The sequence below is a fragment of the Raphanus sativus genome, chromosome 9 (assembly GCF_000801105.2).
Source record: "Raphanus sativus cultivar WK10039 chromosome 9, ASM80110v3, whole genome shotgun sequence".
NCBI classification, from domain to species: Eukaryota; Viridiplantae; Streptophyta; class Magnoliopsida; order Brassicales; family Brassicaceae; genus Raphanus; species Raphanus sativus.
In genome coordinates, this window is record NC_079519.1 from 12,959,840 (window position 1) to 12,977,619 (window position 17,780).

At 38.1% G+C, this 17,780-nt stretch overlaps 2 protein-coding genes across 2 annotated transcripts; one reads left to right on the forward strand and one right to left on the reverse strand.

The window, feature by feature from the left end:
* Nucleotides 1-2,000: 2,000 nt before the first annotated feature.
* LOC108833323 (pentatricopeptide repeat-containing protein At5g50390, chloroplastic) lies at nucleotides 2,001-4,658 on the reverse strand. Its single transcript, XM_018606750.2, has 2 exons — nucleotides 2,571-4,658; nucleotides 2,001-2,487 (listed from the first exon to the last, which is right to left on the reverse strand). The coding sequence occupies exons 1-2, from the start codon at nucleotides 4,376-4,378 to the stop codon at nucleotides 2,157-2,159; spliced, it is 2,139 nt and encodes a 712-aa protein (XP_018462252.1). The 5' UTR covers nucleotides 4,379-4,658; the 3' UTR covers nucleotides 2,001-2,156.
* A 6,965-nt stretch (nucleotides 4,659-11,623) lies between these two features.
* LOC130500061 (uncharacterized protein At3g60930, chloroplastic-like) lies at nucleotides 11,624-14,147 on the forward strand. Its single transcript, XM_056994760.1, has 4 exons — nucleotides 11,624-12,326; nucleotides 12,401-12,574; nucleotides 12,659-13,224; nucleotides 13,302-14,147. Exons 1-4 carry the CDS (start codon nucleotides 11,624-11,626, stop codon nucleotides 14,145-14,147), a joined length of 2,289 nt encoding a protein of 762 aa, XP_056850740.1.
* Nucleotides 14,148-17,780: the final 3,633 nt, after the last annotated feature.

Here is a 17,780-nt window from a genome sequence, read left to right on the forward strand (position 1 = left end):
TATATTTCAATAATGATGGCGCAAATTTTGCCATATGCGAATATTCAAATGGAATCCAACCTAAAAAATACGAATGAAAGTGAAATCTAAAGAATTTGAAAGTTGAATCAAGCTAATCACCAAATATTATATTTCTATGACCAAACACATCTAAAAACAAAACATGACAATATCCTAATTTTTATGATTATTCATTGAAGAATGTGATAACAGTAAAACACTACTAAAACAATTATAATACGAAGAATGGTAGTAACAAAAAATTAAATTTATATTAACGAATGAACAGAGACATCTATTGATATTAAGATAAAATTAAAAAAAAATATCACTTGAGTCTAATTGTTTTGGCTTTTTCTATTATCACTTGTTTCTTTTTATTTTTACTCTTCTTATCTTTACGTTTGTTGTCGAAAGTTGACTAAACATAAAAATAAAAATTCAAGTATTAAGTTACACATATAATAAATCTACCAAACATAATATAAAGTATATTTAATTTACGATTTTTTTATGAATCTTTAAGCATTGAGAAGAATATCAAATTTATACTTTTTACTTTGATCTCAAATAAATAAGTTTCATCCATAATTAAATGCACTTCTTTGGAAATTTCTTTCAATCCTTGTTCATGTGAGTTCATTTTGAACTGTCAACATGTTATTAGATAAATTTTATGATAACAATAATATGTACATATTATTATATTTTTAGTATATAAAGCTTACATACTTTAGAAGCTGCTCCAATTAGTTCTGGATTTTCTTAATCGAATATAACAAAAATTGGAAAATCATTTCAATCATATATTATTACTTCAATTTTGAAACTAAAGAAATTGATTTAGTTTTTAAATTTAATAATAGATCAATACATATTGATATTTTTATTTCCTTGTAACTATATATTAGTTTCTAACTTACAGACTAATATAAATATAGATAAACATAATATAAATAATATGAAAATTCTCCTTTTTAATGTTGGTTAGTTATGTTTATACGAACTATGAAAAACAATACATAAATGTAGCTAAAACTAACAATTCTACATAGTTTATGAGGATATATGTTTGATTACACTACCATAAGGTTTTTTATAAGATCCACACCAGACGGAGTATTATTTGCAAAATACTGAAAATTTCCTATAATTGTTTTTTTTACAATAACCTAATAATCCACCATATATGAAACTCGAAATCCATACCACATTGTGTAGAAACATTAATCTTAGGTCTAGGGCTTCCATAGAAAATTAGATAATTATAGGAAAAATAAGAAGATTATTTTTACAACTCTCTTTTGTTTAGAATTCTTCATTTTTAAAATATTTAAATTTACTACTAAACAGTTTGTTGTATTTTTAGAATTTTATCATTTGTTTTTAAATATCATCAAACTAATATTTTTGTTTTATAATTCTCTTTGTTCATGATTTAAAAAAAAGGAAAATTAGAATTTTTGAAAAGGAAAATTATTTTTATATAGCTTTTACAATTTTTATTTTGGATATAAAAAAAGAAAATTACTATTAATTTAATATTTTTATGGAAATTATTTTATTTACAATACTTTGTTTCTAAAAAAAGAAAATTACTATTAAATAATTATTCATATCAAAACTTTTATTTAACACATGTCACAATCTTAAATATAAAATTAACATGTGCCACAATCATGTTAATTACTAAATCTACATTCTACTTACTATCATAACTACCATAATTAAAGTAAAGACTAAAAACATATAAAACTATAATGAATTAGTGAACATTTTCAATCGTAAGATATACATGATCTATAAGAAGAATAAAAACATGCACGGTAAATATTAATATTATTTTAATTTAAAATAAGTTTAATATTTTAAAATATTCATTAAATTAATGATATATTTAGATATGTAATTAGTTTGGTTAATTAGGGCGGGTCAAATCTTAGTTAATCACTCAACAATCAAGATTCAATATACATGAGTCCTTTGTGCTATAAGCAGTAATAACAAAGCTCTTCCCTTTATTGATAAAGAATCAGAAACAAGAATAGAAACCGTTACATGATCACACTATTTCTATCTTTAGCGCAAAGAAACAAAAAGAAAAGGAAACATCGACACTTTGAGCTCTGCTTCTACTTCCTCGACACCATTCCGCTTCACCAATATCCTCCACAAGAACACTTCCCTTCTTTGAAATGATGGAACCTGCTCGCGTCTCTCACTACAATCTCTCTTCCTGTAATCAAAGATATAAACTCAACCACCTTGTGACACTCTTTGCATATCCTATGGTTCTGAGTTATCTGCAATGGATTCCATTCCGGCGTATTCACCAATCCATAAGCTATCGCAAGCTTCTCGCTGTGATATCTCACTACTAGTTCTTCATTTACATCCACGTCCGATAAAAGGTTCTTCTCCTCCGCCACCAAGTACCCATACTCGGAAATTTCTTTCATTAATTCATCAACTTTGTGGTATATTTGCCTGTTTCATCACTTTGGATTAAGACATTGAAGAAGATAATAAGATAGATAATAAACGATTAGACTTAAGTCACAAAAAGTTACCTTTTCACCGCCTCATTGTATGAATCACACTTGTCTCCTGAAAGAAAACTGTGAGTCTGATCTCCAACCTCGACCCAAGTACAAGCCGGCATCATTCTCAAACCTTTGCTCTCCAACGTATCCAAAACTCCTGCAGCTTCTGCAGTTTTCCCCATACTGTTGTACACATTATACATCACAACGTAGTTACCGAGCTTCTCAGGTTCCATTCCATAGAGTTTCTCAGCAACCACTCTTCCGAGCTCTAAGTTTCCATGCATCCTACATGCATTCAAGAGCGCTGCCCACATATTAACCGTCGGTTTCAAAGGAGCTCTTCTGATGAAAGCAATGGCTTCATCTAATAAACCGTCTCTACCCAAAATCTCAATCATACAGGCATAGTGCATCGCCCTTGGTTTGATCCCGTGAACCTCACTCATCGACAGAAAAATCTCCCAACCTCGTTCAGATAAACCTGAGTAAGCACAAGCTGATAGAACCGCAAGGAAGGTGATATGATTTGGAGCAACTTTCGCAGCAAGCATCTTCTCAAACAAGTTGACCGCATCTGCTCCTCGACCATGATTCGCATATCCACCCATCAAAGCGTTCCATGAGATTATGTTTTTCCTCGGCAACTTATCAAACACATATCTAGCAGTATCTACTCTACCCCATTTGCTATAAAAATCTACAAGAGCCGTGTTCGCGACGATCTCCGACTCAAAACCACTACGAATCAATCTAGCGTGTGCTTGCTTTGTAAGCTCAACCTTGGCAACCCTTGTGGAGATTCTTATCAATATCGAAAGGGTGAACTGATCAAGAGACGTACCAGAGTCTCGCATATCATACAACAAACACAGTGCTTCCTCGCTGTAACCATGGAGCGCATAACCCGCTATAATGTTATTCCAAGCAACTGTAGTCTTCTCAGGCATATCATCAAAAACACATCGAGCATCTTCAACGTCCCCACACTTGCTATACATATCGATCAGCCCACACGAGACAAACGTGTTATCCACGACTCCTAGCTTCAACGCACAGACGTGTAACTGTCTCCCTACCTCAATAGAACCTAACCCAGCCGAGGCACGTAACATCACCGCAAACGTATGAGTTTCACTATCGGAAAGCTCTTCCCACATCATCTTAAACAGCTGAAAAGCTTCTAAATAGTTACCGAAGTTAACAAACCCAGAGATAATGGAGTTGTATGAAAACAAGTTTCTCTCCGGCATTTCGTCGAACAACCTACGTGCGTCGATAATCATCCCACATTTCACATGCATCATCAAGATTCTGTTCATCATAAATTGCTCCGGCTCAAACCCATTACTCAGCATGTACCCGTGAACCCTTTTTACACACCGAATCGATTTCAAACGAATACAAGCTTCCACCAACGCATCGTACGTGCTAACCCCAACGCGAACACTACCTCGAATCTCCAAAACCTCAAACAATTCAAACGCTTCCCTTAACCTATTACACAAGACGAGCTTCTCGATCTGACTACAAATCGCGACGGCAGGTTTACTGATCTGGGTATCACCACCCAAAACCGGATCTTTCGATCCGGTATCATCGATTTCTCTAATTGGTTCCGGTTTAAGCGTCGGCTTTGGTTTCAGCCCTTGAACTAGAGAAGAACAAGTGATTTTCGCAAATGGGTTCCTCCATCTTCTTCGGCGGAGCGAGAAATCGTATCCAGAAAACCGCGGGAATTTGAAAACATTGCGATTGGAATAAGAGGAATCTCGACTACGAGTCTTGTTATCTTCTAACCTTAAGCTTTGATAAAATGCGAGTGGAATCTCCATGATTGCAGGGAGTGAGAGGGTCAGTAAGAGAACAGGGGGAACCAGACCATTGTGATCGGATTACTAAGGTTTTAAGAACCGCCAATGATAGATGGTGTGGTTACATAAAAGGTGGTGTTGTTGGAGAAATAAGAAAATGATTTGAAAGTGGAGTGAAGAGTAGAAATCACAGCATTGGGATCTCCGCTAGTGGCAGTTGGGGAAGGTTTAGACTTTGACGAGAGAGGCAGGGAGGGGGTGACGAGGCGACCTCGTTGTCACAGTTTTCAGATCTAATCACGCATTTTAGTTTAGGAAATTAAATCCTAAACTATTTAAAATATTCAAAAAACTACAACTGTTTCGATTAATCCAAACTAAGCTTAAGCTTCATCCGAGCGTCCGTGCCGATGTTATCTTTCATTTTTGGACTATATATAATTTGTTTGTAATTATCGAATGTATCTATTTTAGTAAAACTTATTTTCTAATAAATTCGGCATATAAAGTCTTTTTGGTAAACATTGTTTCTTTTTTCTTACTTCGTTTTATATATTTTCCAATTAACATATTTATTTAGTTTGTTGTTAAACGAAATGATTTTAGAACTTAAATGTACAGTACTTTTATATTGATTTTTTTTGTTGAAGCAGTTAATATAATGTTTTTAATATATTTATTTGAATCGAAATTACATAAAACATTAGTCAAGTCAATAATTTGTAAAAACAATTTTTCATTTATTACATAGCAACGTGACATATTACAACTATTTAATTCAATATTACATTGTAAAATAATATATATGATGACAAAAATGTATTTTTTATAAAAACAAAAAAAATCTGTATTTTTAATTTTGAGTTTAGCATACGTTTTAATAATCAATTGTGTAGATATTACGTATGAGCCAAATAATTGGGCCATAGATGAAACATGTAAACAAAAACTTTAGACTAAGCCCAATTTTAATAACAAAACAGATTAGTCCGGGAAAAAAAAGTTAACAAACAAACCTAAGTCTTTTTTTCTTTACTTTGCTTCCTTTTTGTAGGTGAATCAAATAAAGTAATTTTCATCTTCTCTGATCATCTCTTTGCGACAGTGATGTTTTTTTATCAGAGATCAATGAAGATGCAGTTTGCAGAGGTGTTCTGTATTAGTTCGTGAAGTACTACAAGAGGTAGTACAGGCGTGTCTCATGAAGATGAAACTGAATGATAGATTGAGTTTTGTGATGTGCGTGAACTTGATGAGCTTGGAAAAGGAAAGAAGATATGTGCTTGAAGACATATGGACGTTTTCCATAAAGTAGAACAAAGTTTACTTGAAGATGAAGTTTTCCATTAAGGTAAATGGAAAGTTACCTTATGTGTATTGGAAAGACTTGGAGAGCAAGTAGAAGACTTGGAGATTAAGTTAAAGACGTGGAGAGCAAGTTCTGGTCTGCTATATAAGGAGAGACGTGCCTTATGAGAAATCCAGACCTCACATAATAGAGAGAGGGGTTTCATTGTATATTGGTGTATCTGTTTGGTGTCGAAGCAGTGTCTGTAGTAGTTGTCGATGGAGTCTGATGTGGACTTAGTTTGGTGGCGTTAGTGTTGGCGCTTTGTATGGTGGAGTTAGCCATCGTGTGTAGCTCGTGGTGAGCTGTGTGTGTGCTTGGAGGATCAAGCGTTTTGTGTCACTGGTGTGCGTTGGGTACTGACGTACTTGGTGAAGTACTTCCGAGAAGTGGAAGATCGAAGCCTAGACTCAGGGGGAGTTTAGCTCGGGGTTTGGAGGATCCTGATAAACAGAAGTCTAGACTCTAGGGTGAGTTTTAGCTTAGGATTGAGGCTAATCCAAAAGGATTCTTGTAATAGAAAAGATTGGTGTAAGACTCTCTTGTTCTAGTGAATTCGAAAAGATAAACTTGTGTGTTTTACTTTCTGCTATTATTTCTCTGCCCTCACTACATTAACAAACAAAACGCTGACTCGAACCTTAAATTTTATGTGTCTCAGCTAACCTTAAAATACTTACGTGATTCAAAGGTTAGAGTCTACATATATTTCCGAATAGCTTATGAGATTTGGTTACTTAGATGGATTGATTTTTTTTTTTTTTGAAAAAGGCTTTCTAATGATCTTTTGTTTGTTTCATATTTATATATATTAACTATGAGAGATTTGTAGATTGGAGACTAGTTGTAGCTTGAAACATGCAACCAGCAATGGAAACAGAGAATGATGAATGGAATAGGGAGTTCAAGATGGATCGTCTCAAATAATATACCGTTCCTAGCATCAGAACTGAGGATCTCAAAGACAAGTATTTTTTTTATAAGAAGATAAAAAATACTCTTGTGCTTAAATATGATAGATTTATAAATTCTTAAATGTTTTCAGGTATGAAGTATTAGCATCAGAACCGAATGAAAGTTATATAGAGAGATAGAGAACCATCTGGGCTTACTAAAAAGAAGAGTTACAACAGAGGAAGTCTCTGTTCCAAAAAAAAAAAAACAGAGGGAGTCTGAGAAGAGTAGGAAAGAGAAGAACTAAATTCGTATCAAAAGAGAGACCTAGAGGAAGAACATGCTAAGTTTTCTCGGTTGAATAGTTATAGTAAAGGTTGTTCATGTCCCTACAGTTGGTGTAAGTTATTATTTAAGTTTCCATCAGAGTTGTGCTTGATTTCAAGATTTATATTTGTGTGTTTGTCTAATATCCCTTTCTGAAATTCAAACAAATGTGCAGATTTAATCACCTTGCAGAGAGCAACAGAGAAGAGGATGAATCTTTCCATTAGGCAGATGATACAAAGAGATGAAGTTCCCAAATTAGATTATGGTCTGTACGCATAGAGATGAATTTCCCAAATTTGATTATGGTTCAATATTATGGTCTTTTTGCATGAAGCCTGGATTTTAGCACCCTTATAAGAAAAAAAATTAGAATATGGATCAGTATTGGTTGAGAATCGATATATATATATATATATATATATATATATATATATATATATATATATATATATATATTAGTGTGAGGAAAGGTATCTTATGGTTTGGTCTACCCGGACGGACTCAAAACTCTCTCCTCCATATTTAGTGTTTTGTTTCCAGCAATGAAGCATTTTGAGAGTTAGAGTTTGAGATCCTTAATAAGGCACATTTTTCTTTCGTTTGACATGTTTATTGTGAGAGCTCGATGGGAAGTCTTTAATTATAGCCTCAATATATATAGATGGGGGGAAGAAATCTAGGTTAAGCTGTACTTATGGCGATGATAGATGTAGAAACGATATTTTAGCCTTTCTGTTTTTAACGATATCACATATATCGTAATATTTTTAATTTAAATGTTATAATGTCTTCACGTCGGCTAATGTTTTTAACATACACAAAGGTTTGTGTTTTTCCTTTTCTATTAGGTTAAAGATTTTAATGACGGTTTAAGAGTTCTATATAAGGAACTCTATTACGGCTTTTGTAAGACAAACTTTGCTTTATAAGATTTCCAGTTTATTTTAAGAGTTTTCTCAAACACTGCAAAGAGTATTCGCAATTCTAAGAGTTCTAACGAACACTGTGAAGAGTATTCGCGCTTTCTTATCTTGTTTTTGAAGTTACCTTCAAGAACACGATACGGCTTCTCGACCAAACCCTTGATCTTGACGTTTCATAGCTTGCGCTCTCCATCAGCGTCAAACGGTGTTTCTTGTTCGTCGAGGGACGTTGTGTCAGTGATGACATCGAACGGTGCTGTCTAACCATCGATCGATGCTATCCGCTTGTGTTGGTGGATTGTATGTTCCAGCTGAGTAGAATCTGGATGGTCTAAGAGTTCACTTTCCTTGTTACTTTTGGTGCTGTTGGGCATTCACCTTTAAAAAAATAAGAGAACTTATCAGTAAAAAAATAAAATGAGATTTAGACTATGCCTTTTCACCTAGTCTAATGGTGAATCAAATACTCCCTGGCAACAACAGCAAATTTGATATGCTCAAATTATCCAAGAGCATTCTCTCAAATAAGAGATTGATTGCAGTACTTGGGAATCGAATCCACATAGAATGTGGATCACAAATAGAATATCAGTTACTTGTAAAGGTAGAACAAAACGCGGAAAATCAAACAAAACAATAGAATTGGTAAACAGATAGAAAACGCTTGATCTAGGAAATTAAACATGCAATCAAAACTAAGATAAATAGTTGCTAAGGGTTTATCAAGTTAAATTCTAAAACTCGAATTCGATTATTAGTTATCTAACTCTCACTGTGATAAACTGCTGAAGTCTAGATCTTTGAATGCCAACTCTCGTTGCATGGCCACTTTCTCTAGACATGCAGTAACAATTCAATTCAATATGTTCGCTAAGTTTTTTAGGCCTAATCTTGTTGCGTCTAGCAACCTAACTCAACATGATTCAGGTCAGAATATCAATAACACTCTCGTTTTAATCCAAATATCCTAAGATCAAGTTCCTAGTAATTACTCTAAGAACAAGCAGTAATATCAATCATGATGAAGGAAATAATGGATTAATCTAGCAGATCAATCACAAGTTCATAAAAACCTTAGAAAATCCCCAGATCTAAAAAATGGATTACTTAGACATGATAGAAGAAACACAAATCATAATGAAAAATGATTACATAAAAAAATTGAGGATAAGAAATACAGGAGTCCCAATCAATCTCTAAAAGAGGTATGATCTTCTCTCAGAAATCTCTCTCTATGATAATAAAGCTTAGTCTAAACAGTGTCTGGAAAATAGAAATACATAGACTAAAACATGTCCATGGGTTTCTTTGCAAATAATGAAACTTCTGGGCAAAACTGCAACTTGTGAAAGTCATATTGGCTTCATCAATCCGTACCAGAGTTGATGGACGCTATGTAAGCGTTGGTCGACACTCACATCAAGTCTTAACTCCACTTTGTACACAGCTACTTATTTTCTTCCTTTGAAGCTCATTTTTGATACATATTCTCCAAATTGCTCTAAAACGTACCTAGACCTGAAAATTACCTAAAATATAGTCAAAATACCTAATAAAAAGTCTTTGATTGGTAACATTTTGGAATGGCAGAATGACGTTTTTTTTTGTCAGCAACAAAACAAACTCATATAAACTCTGTAAACCAAACCGGTAGCTCCACATCCATATGAATAACAAACGACGATTTCTTTCTTGCACTGCGTGCTAGAGTGTCCGCCCTCAAATTTTGTGTCCTTGGTATATGAATGAGCTATGAGCTGTTGAAACTTCTCTTAAAAAATTAATATCTAATAAATAACTTTCAAAGCTCTGGCCATTCTTTTGGTTCCGAAATCATCTTCACCAACTGAGAACTGTTCGTTGCGAAAATAACAGAGAATTATCGTAGATTCCTCATACATTCAATTGCCCAAATGAGAGCTTCTATCTCCGAATGGAGTTGCGAGTAACTCGAGCGTGTGTTCCTCGCTCCCATTAAACCATCAAATCCTTCCAAATTATTTTAAATGAGATTATTTTGCCAATCAACAAAAGTTACAGAATGAAAAAAATGCAAAAACGCAAATTTTCCTTTTCGCTAAAAAAATACAACGAAATTTTCCATTAAGTGGAAAAGAGAGTTTTAGTTGATTATTTACAAAAATAACACTATCATATTATTAAATTATATTATAATATCATTTCAAATTTTAAATAAAATATAATTTTATAATATTATAAAATTACATTTTATAATATTATAAGATGCCAATCTATTATTAAAAAATATTGAAACATAAGAAAAATATTTATAACAAGAAGAAAAGTATTTTAATATTTTCACTTTCACATTTATAATAACTAGTTTAATTATTTGAATTATTAATATTTTTAATAACAAAATATAGAATATAAAATATTTTAATAAATCTAATATGTATTCCGTAGTTCCGCAAATTGTAAATGTTTCCACAGCTTAATTATTTTTCTGTTGCTTAACTATTTTTCCGTCATTCTGCTATTAAGAGATGTTTACCAGTGGGACCCTAAATATGACCTATAATATGGTATAAAAGTAGTAAAATCTAGGACCTATCTATACTATTAAAACACAAGGCCCTTTTTTGAGGTGCCCTTGGTTTTTGAAAGTATTTACTTTGAAATGCCACTGCATTATGTTTTAATCTAAGCTTTTTATTTAAGTGATTTTTTTTTAATCGTTGTTAAACAACTCAATCATCAGCCGGATTTTCGTTTTAATCGTTGCTTAACAAATGATCTCAAATCTTTTATATCCATAGTGTGAGGGATTAAACTCACCTCCTGATTTTAGGTCAGGTTATAGTTTAGGAAAGGTTTAGGGAAAGATAATCGCGGGCTGAATCCCGTAAGAACTTAAAAGATGAATGAATGATTTTATTGATGATTTTGGGTAAAGAATATGTTTACAAAGATGTTTCTCCTGACGATTACAAAGATAGCAAAAATGCTTTAGAATTGATATGAATAATCGTGAAATATGAATAATAGTTAGGATCCCCTTCTTCTCGAGTTCCTTTCTCTTTAAATAGCCTCTGGTCCCGCTTGATCATAGCCAACTGGTTTCCGAGATCTTCTCCGTTTATTGAGGAATTCGCAACAGCTTCCTTTGACCGGGTCCTGCGCTCCTTCCGTTATGGTGTGAGCTTCCTCTTCACCGTGACCTCTTTTGGTTAAAGTCTTTAGCTCTCAGCCTCCGGCTCCAGCTTAGCTCTTCTCAAAGATTGAATTCGTAATGGGCCTGTCATGGCCCGTTATTGCTCTTTATCATTTGTTGTTCAGCTATCGGGCCATATTTGGGCCCAACAGTTGCCCCCAGCTCTCGAGATTAGGTTTCTTTATTCTCGGGAGCTAGACTTAGCCGTCCAACCTAGATTTTTTTGTTGAGATCATGATTACCATCTATATTCAACGAAGATATGATTCACTTGAATTGACGGTTTAGATTTCTTTTGATGAAATCAACGGCTCGGATGAAAGAGTTTTTTTGAAATATTCGCTCCGATTATCGAGACTTGACAAGATATAAAGTAGCAGCATTAACTGCCGCTGTCCATATTCTCCACGCCTCCACTCGGTTTTCAAGGTAATTCCTCCTCCACTCCTTTATTTTACTGCGTTTGTTTCTCTTTTTACTTTCATCCTTCGATTCACCATTAATCCTTTGCGAAGTTCTTAGAATTTTCAGTTCCTAAGAGATCTAGTTAGCTTGTTCCACCCTTTCCCTTTCGATTCTCCTTATCTCTCTCTTTAATGGATCCTCCGAAAGAAGGTTCCGGCGAGACCGGAATTTCTACCTCCGGTAAACGTTTAATGAAAGTTAAACAGGAGATCGGTGAGAAAATGAAAAGAGACAAGAAAGAAGCCAAAGACTCAATTGCAGGAAGGGTTTCCAAGCGGGTGAAGAAGAAGGATGCTTCTGGTGGGAGTGCCTCTGTGGGACCTCACTCGCCTTCCTTATTGAAGATCCAAGAGGTTGTTAACCTCATGGTTCAAGCTTACGGTCAAAAGGAGTTGGCCAGGGTTTGTTCCTCCGACGAAACCCCTGAAACCGCCCCGGAGGGTTGGTTTTGCATTCATGAGAAATATATCTCTAAATGCCACCTCCGGTTTCCGCTCCCAGACCTTTTGTTAGATCTTCTTGACCATTACCAGCTGGCCCTCTCTCAGCTCTGTCCCTCTGTTATCCGGGTGATAAATGGTTTCATCACCAGGGCCAAGGAAGAAGGGGTCGCTGTTGGGCTAACCGAGTTGATGAGTCTTTATACGATCAAGGAGAGCTCTAGTAAGGATGGTGGCAGCGGTACCTACTACCTTCCTTGTCGTCCTAGGCTCTGTCTTTTTAAGTCCTCCGGTAGTGATGATGATTGGAGGAAGAAATATTTCTATGTCAAGATCGACCCCTCAACAGTTCCTGTGGGTCGTGCTCTCTCGATTACTTGGTCCGATATAACTGGTTAGGAGTTTTAGGAACGTGCTTTGCTCATATCGGATTATTGTTGTTTGCTGAACTCTTGGTTTCTTGTGCAGATATCGAAGATCCTCCCAAGCTTACTGATAAGCTGTCTAGAGCTCTTTTTCGGAAACTGTATCAAAGTCCCAATACTTGGGCGTCTTTTACCATTTCTCGCATTGGATCTGCTAGGTTCCCGGAGCAATATAATGCCAGGTTCCCTGACCCAATTCCATCTGAAGATTTAGAAGGTATTTTTCGGATTTCGCTTATCCCTTTTTTTTTTATTTCTAGATTTGCTTTTAGAGATAGCTAAAAAGCTTTCCTTTGTTTAGTTTCTGAAGGTCCTTTCATGGTAGATCTTTCGACTGGAGCTAGTACTTCCGAAACTGAAAAGACTCAAGCTCCCAAGATGAGGCCTTCTTTCCGTTCCAGGAGCAAACCTGCTGCAGCTGCCAGTGCTTCGCGAGGCAGCGACAAGACCCAAGGAGGAGCCTTCCTTAGCTCGCTGAAGGAGGTCCTTGACGATGGATCCTCTGTTCCTGTCGGGGATGTCATCCCAGTCGAAACCAGAGCTCAAGATGTTGTTCCTCGTCTCGAGATTCCGCCGGTTAATGTTAACCCTCAAGCTGCTGGAGATCCCTCTGAGGTCGAACCTCCGAGAAACAAGAGGTCTCGGACTGATTTGGGAGATAGGCCCGCCAGGTCTTCCTCCTCGTCTTCGCGGGGAGGGACCGTCGGCTGGAACTTTACCCATTCTAAACCAGGATCGATCTTGGATGACCCTTGGGGTTTGGCAACCATCATGAGGCATATGAAGATGGTCGGATGTTCCATGCCTTCAATCAATGGTCTAACCAACAAGGAAGAATACATTGAGATAGCTCACCACATGGGTCAGGTACGTACTCTTGTTTTCCTTTTTGGTTTGCTTCTGAGTTGATATTTTCTGAATTTTTAGCTCTTTTTTTTTTTTAGTTAGCTGGAGCCATCAACAGAGCTCAGCTGAGGTTCGAGGAGACCGTGAACGGTACTCCCAGTGCTGGGGATTTAGCTCAGGCTACTGAGTTATTCAAGAGTACTAAAATGGAGCTCGACCTAGCTCGTGCTCGGGTTTCTGAGCTTGAAGCTGAAGTCGGGAGGCTCGGTTTAAAGGCTGACACTCAGCAGGGGAAACTCGAAAGTCAGGCTATCGATATTCGGGTGAAGAACAGGAAGATCAATGAGTTAGATGCTGCTCGCAGGATAGCTGAGCGTCAGGTTCAAGAGATGATCGCCTCATCCCAGGTTAGTCAAAGGAACAAAGAAGCTGAAGTTAAGCTTGCTGTTAGGAAAGGTAAGAAGGAGGTAGCCGATGCCTACAACAAGATCCTGACCTCTGTGAAGGAGAAGTTTGTCAAAAAGAAGGATGAGACTGATGCCCTGATCTATGCTCAGGAGCTTCAGGCGAACACCGAACTTCTGAAGGATTTGTTGTCTAAGGAGATTGAGAATGCTGAAGAGGAGTATCACCGTTTGATGGTTTTGGTCCCGGAGGCTGCTGCTGCGTACGAGAAAGCTCAAGTTTCCGATTTCTCAGTCAGCAAGCTCCCCATTCCACAATTCTCCGAAAGCTCAGGTACTTTTGAGATTAATATGTTTAATCCGGCGTTTTCTGGAGAATACGGTTCTAACTTGGGTTCGATGTCTCCTGATCTAGTCCCAGTTGAGACGACCCTAGGAGGTGTCGACCAGGATGCTGAAGTGGAGGCTTCCGCCAAGGAGGGTGGTCCTATCGAGAAGAACAAGGATGATGAAGCTGATCCTGGATCCGAGGAAGGTTAAGAGCCGATGCTCTTTATGTTTCAAAATTTCTGTCCAATGGGCTTCTGTCTCTTTTGTTTTTAAGACTTATGGCCTGAGGAGGCCTTTAAAGCTTTGCTTTTGTTAAGATGTTTTTTGAACCTTCGTCGGCCTGAGGAGGCCTTTAAACCTCTTATCTATCGGAACTTGGCTTTCAGTTTCGATTCAAGTTTTTCGATTTGACTTAGTCATTTTTTATGAACTCAAATTTGATTAAGAGTTTTGATAGGGAATGCTTTGGTTACTAATTAAGAGGTTTAGTGAATCCTCCGAATTAGATCCCTGATTTCGTGATAAGTCTCGTAGACTTGGATCGTTTTTTAGTTCCTTAAGAGGAATTCTTGGAATATCGAGATTAGCTTAAGGTTTTTAGGAACCTAAGTTTAACTTAGACACCTTAGGTGGGGGGTTCTTAGGAACCTGAATTTGTTCACGGGATTTTAAGACCCATTGGACTTGCTTAGGATTTTAAGACCTTTCGAGGTTTGATAAGGATTTTAAGACCTTTGTATTTAAGGATTTCAAGACATTTGAGACTTGATAAGGATTTTAAGACCTTTGAGATTTGATAAGGATTTAAAGTCTTTATGTCCGGATTCGTTGGGACCTGACGTTGTTTGAAGGATTTCAAGACCTTTAGTGGTTCCTAAGGATTTTTAAGACCTTAGGTTAGTTTATCAAGTTTTGACTTTGTTTGAAGGATTTCAAGACCTTCAAGATTATTAAGGATTTGAAGACCTTAGGTCCAGGTTCATAGCGACCTGAGCTGATCCGAAGGGTTCTTAGGGCCTTAGGTCCGTGTTTGCAGGGACCTGTGTCGTTAAAGAATTGAGACATCGAGAATAATTGCTTTATTGGTAATTAGATATATGGTTATCATAGTAATCATACAATTGCTGCTTGAGCTATGTGATTTTAATCAGACATATGCCCCCTTTGGTTGTGGTGAACAAAGTGTTGAAATGAGGTTGGGGCTGCACTCATGACGGAGTTGCCTACGTACCCAGTCAAGGGATCAAGCCTAACGTAGTTCAGGAGTTTTAGGTACCTAATGATAATATCTCTTAAGATTCGTGGCGTTCCACGATCTGATTTCAGGTACTCCGGTTCACACCTTTCGGAGCTTGTAAACGCCAGGTCGTACCACATGGATGATCTGATAAGGACCTTCCCAGTTGGTTCCTAACTTTCCAGCATCTGGCTCCTTGGTTCCTTCGAAAACCTTCCTAAGTACTAGGTCACCTACAGCGAACTGTCTGGGCCTGACTTTGGAATTGTACTGTCGTGCCATTGCTTGCTGATAGTTCTGAATGCGAATCAGAGCTCGGTCCCGTCTTTCCTCGATTAGATCGAGGCTGTCTGTTAGGAGCTGATCATTAGCTGCGGGGTCGGATGTACAAAGTTCCCGCCGGAGGCTACCAGCAATGGTTTCGGCTGGGACGACAGCTTCCATCCCGTAGGCTAAGGAGAAAGGGGTTTCTTCTGTAGCCTTTCGTGGGGTGGTTCGACATACCCAAAGTACTTCAGGTAATTTTTCTGACCAGAGTTCCTTCTGGGTTCCGAGGCGTTTCTTGAGGTTTGCTAATACTGATTTATTAGCAGCCTCCGCATGGCCGTTTCCTTGAGGTCGTCGAGGTGTTGAGAAGGTCAGGCAGATATTCCACCTGTCACAAAATATTTTGAAGTCGTGGGATATGAACTGTCCTCCATTGTCAGTTACGATTTCATATGGGACGCCGTGTCTACACACGATTTCTTTCCACACAAATCGTTCGACCTCGACTCTGGTTACCTGTTGGAAAGCTTCAGCCTCTATCCATTTCGTGAAGTAGTCTGTTAGGACTAAGAGGAAGCGTAGCTTCTTCTTTCCACTTCCTGATGCTACTAGTGGTCCTACGATGTCCATGGACCATCTCATAAATGGGTAAGGGGCGGATATGTTGGACAACTTTTCCGCAGGTTGGTGTATAATCGGTGCATGCCTCTGGCACTTGTCGCATAAAGAGGAATAGGCCTCACAGTCTGCAATAATGGTGGGCCAGAAATATCCTTGTCTTTTGATTCTGATGTCTAGAGCTCTTCCTCCAGAGTGGTTCCCGCAAGAGCCGTCGTGCATTTCCTTCATGAGTCTCATAGCAACGAGGCCATGGACGCATTTTAGGTAAGGTCCGGAAACGCTTCGTTTGTGGAGGACAGACTCGATTACGCAGTATCTCGCGCTTAATGCTTTGAGCTTCCGAGCCTCCCATTTACTGGGTGGGGTCTTTCCTTCCAGGATGTATTGCGTGATTGGAATTCTCCAATCCTCTCTCCCTACAACTTTGTTATGAAGAGACGAAGGAGGTTCCTGTTCGGGACCTGGTGTCTTGGTGCCCCCGGAGGTATTTGTAGGATTGGGCTCCAGGGAGTCTGAATTCCGAGGAATACCTCCAATTCCTTCATTATTGTCCGGGGTCTGGATGGTGCCCCCAGATGAATTTTGAAGGGCTGAACGGCTTATGGTTTTAACTCTGCAGATGAGTGGGTCCGAGTTGGTGCCCCCGGGGGGATTCGTGAGATCAGGCTCCAAGGAGTCTGAATTTCGGGGAATACCTTCCGTGTTTTGGATTGTGTTCCCGGAGGTATGCTTTTTAGAGCTACGTATTCTGGTTTTTGGGAACCAAAATGTTGTGAGAACTTGGGTAGCTACCGTTTCAGGACAGGTACCTTCAGGTTGTTCTGTTAGCTTGCCGTCTATCTCGGCTTTAGTAGCTATGTCGATGCTTGGTTTTTTTATTCCTTCTACGGGTATGATCCGTTTTACGAGGGGGTCTGACGTGGAAGCTAAAGCAGCCAACGCATCTGCTGAGGAGTTCTCTCCTCGTGGGATTCTTGTTAGCTCGAATTTGTCGAACTGCCTGGTGAGGTTCTGGACGACTTCGAGATATGCCCCCATTCTTTCGTCCCTCGTTTCATATTCTCCGTGAAACTGGCTAGCTACTAGCTGTGAATCACTATAAGCGTTTAGCTCTCGAATTCCGAGGCTTAGGGCGAGTTTCAACCCTGCGATTAGTGCTTCATATTCAGCTTCGTTGTTTGAGGCGCTGAATCCGAGCCTATATGACTGCTCAATGGTTTCTCCTGCTGAAGAAGTTAACCTTAGACCGACACCGGAGCCTTGTTTTGACGAGGCTCCGTCGACATACATGCTCCACTACGGAGATTCTATTTCGGAGTCTAATTGCTCGGATGCTAGTTCAATGATAAAATCGGCAAGGACCTGAGCTTTCGCTGCTGCTCGAGGTCTATGCTCAATATCATATTCACTGAGCTCTATGGCCCATTTGGCCAATCGCCCTGACTGGCTAGGGCTGTGCAATATCATTCGTAATGGTTGTGAGGTCATTACGACGATTGAGTGCGATTGGAAGTAAGGTCGCAATTTTCTGGCAGCTATCACAACTGCCAGAGCTAATTTTTCCATTGCAGGGTACCTTGTTTCGGCGTCTATCAAACTCTCACTGGTGTAATAGACAGGTCTTTGTTCGTTTTGTTCTTCTCGTGCCAGCACGCCGCTAACTGCAGCAGTCGATACAGCGAGGTACAGGTATAGTGGCTCTCCTACTACAGGTTTGG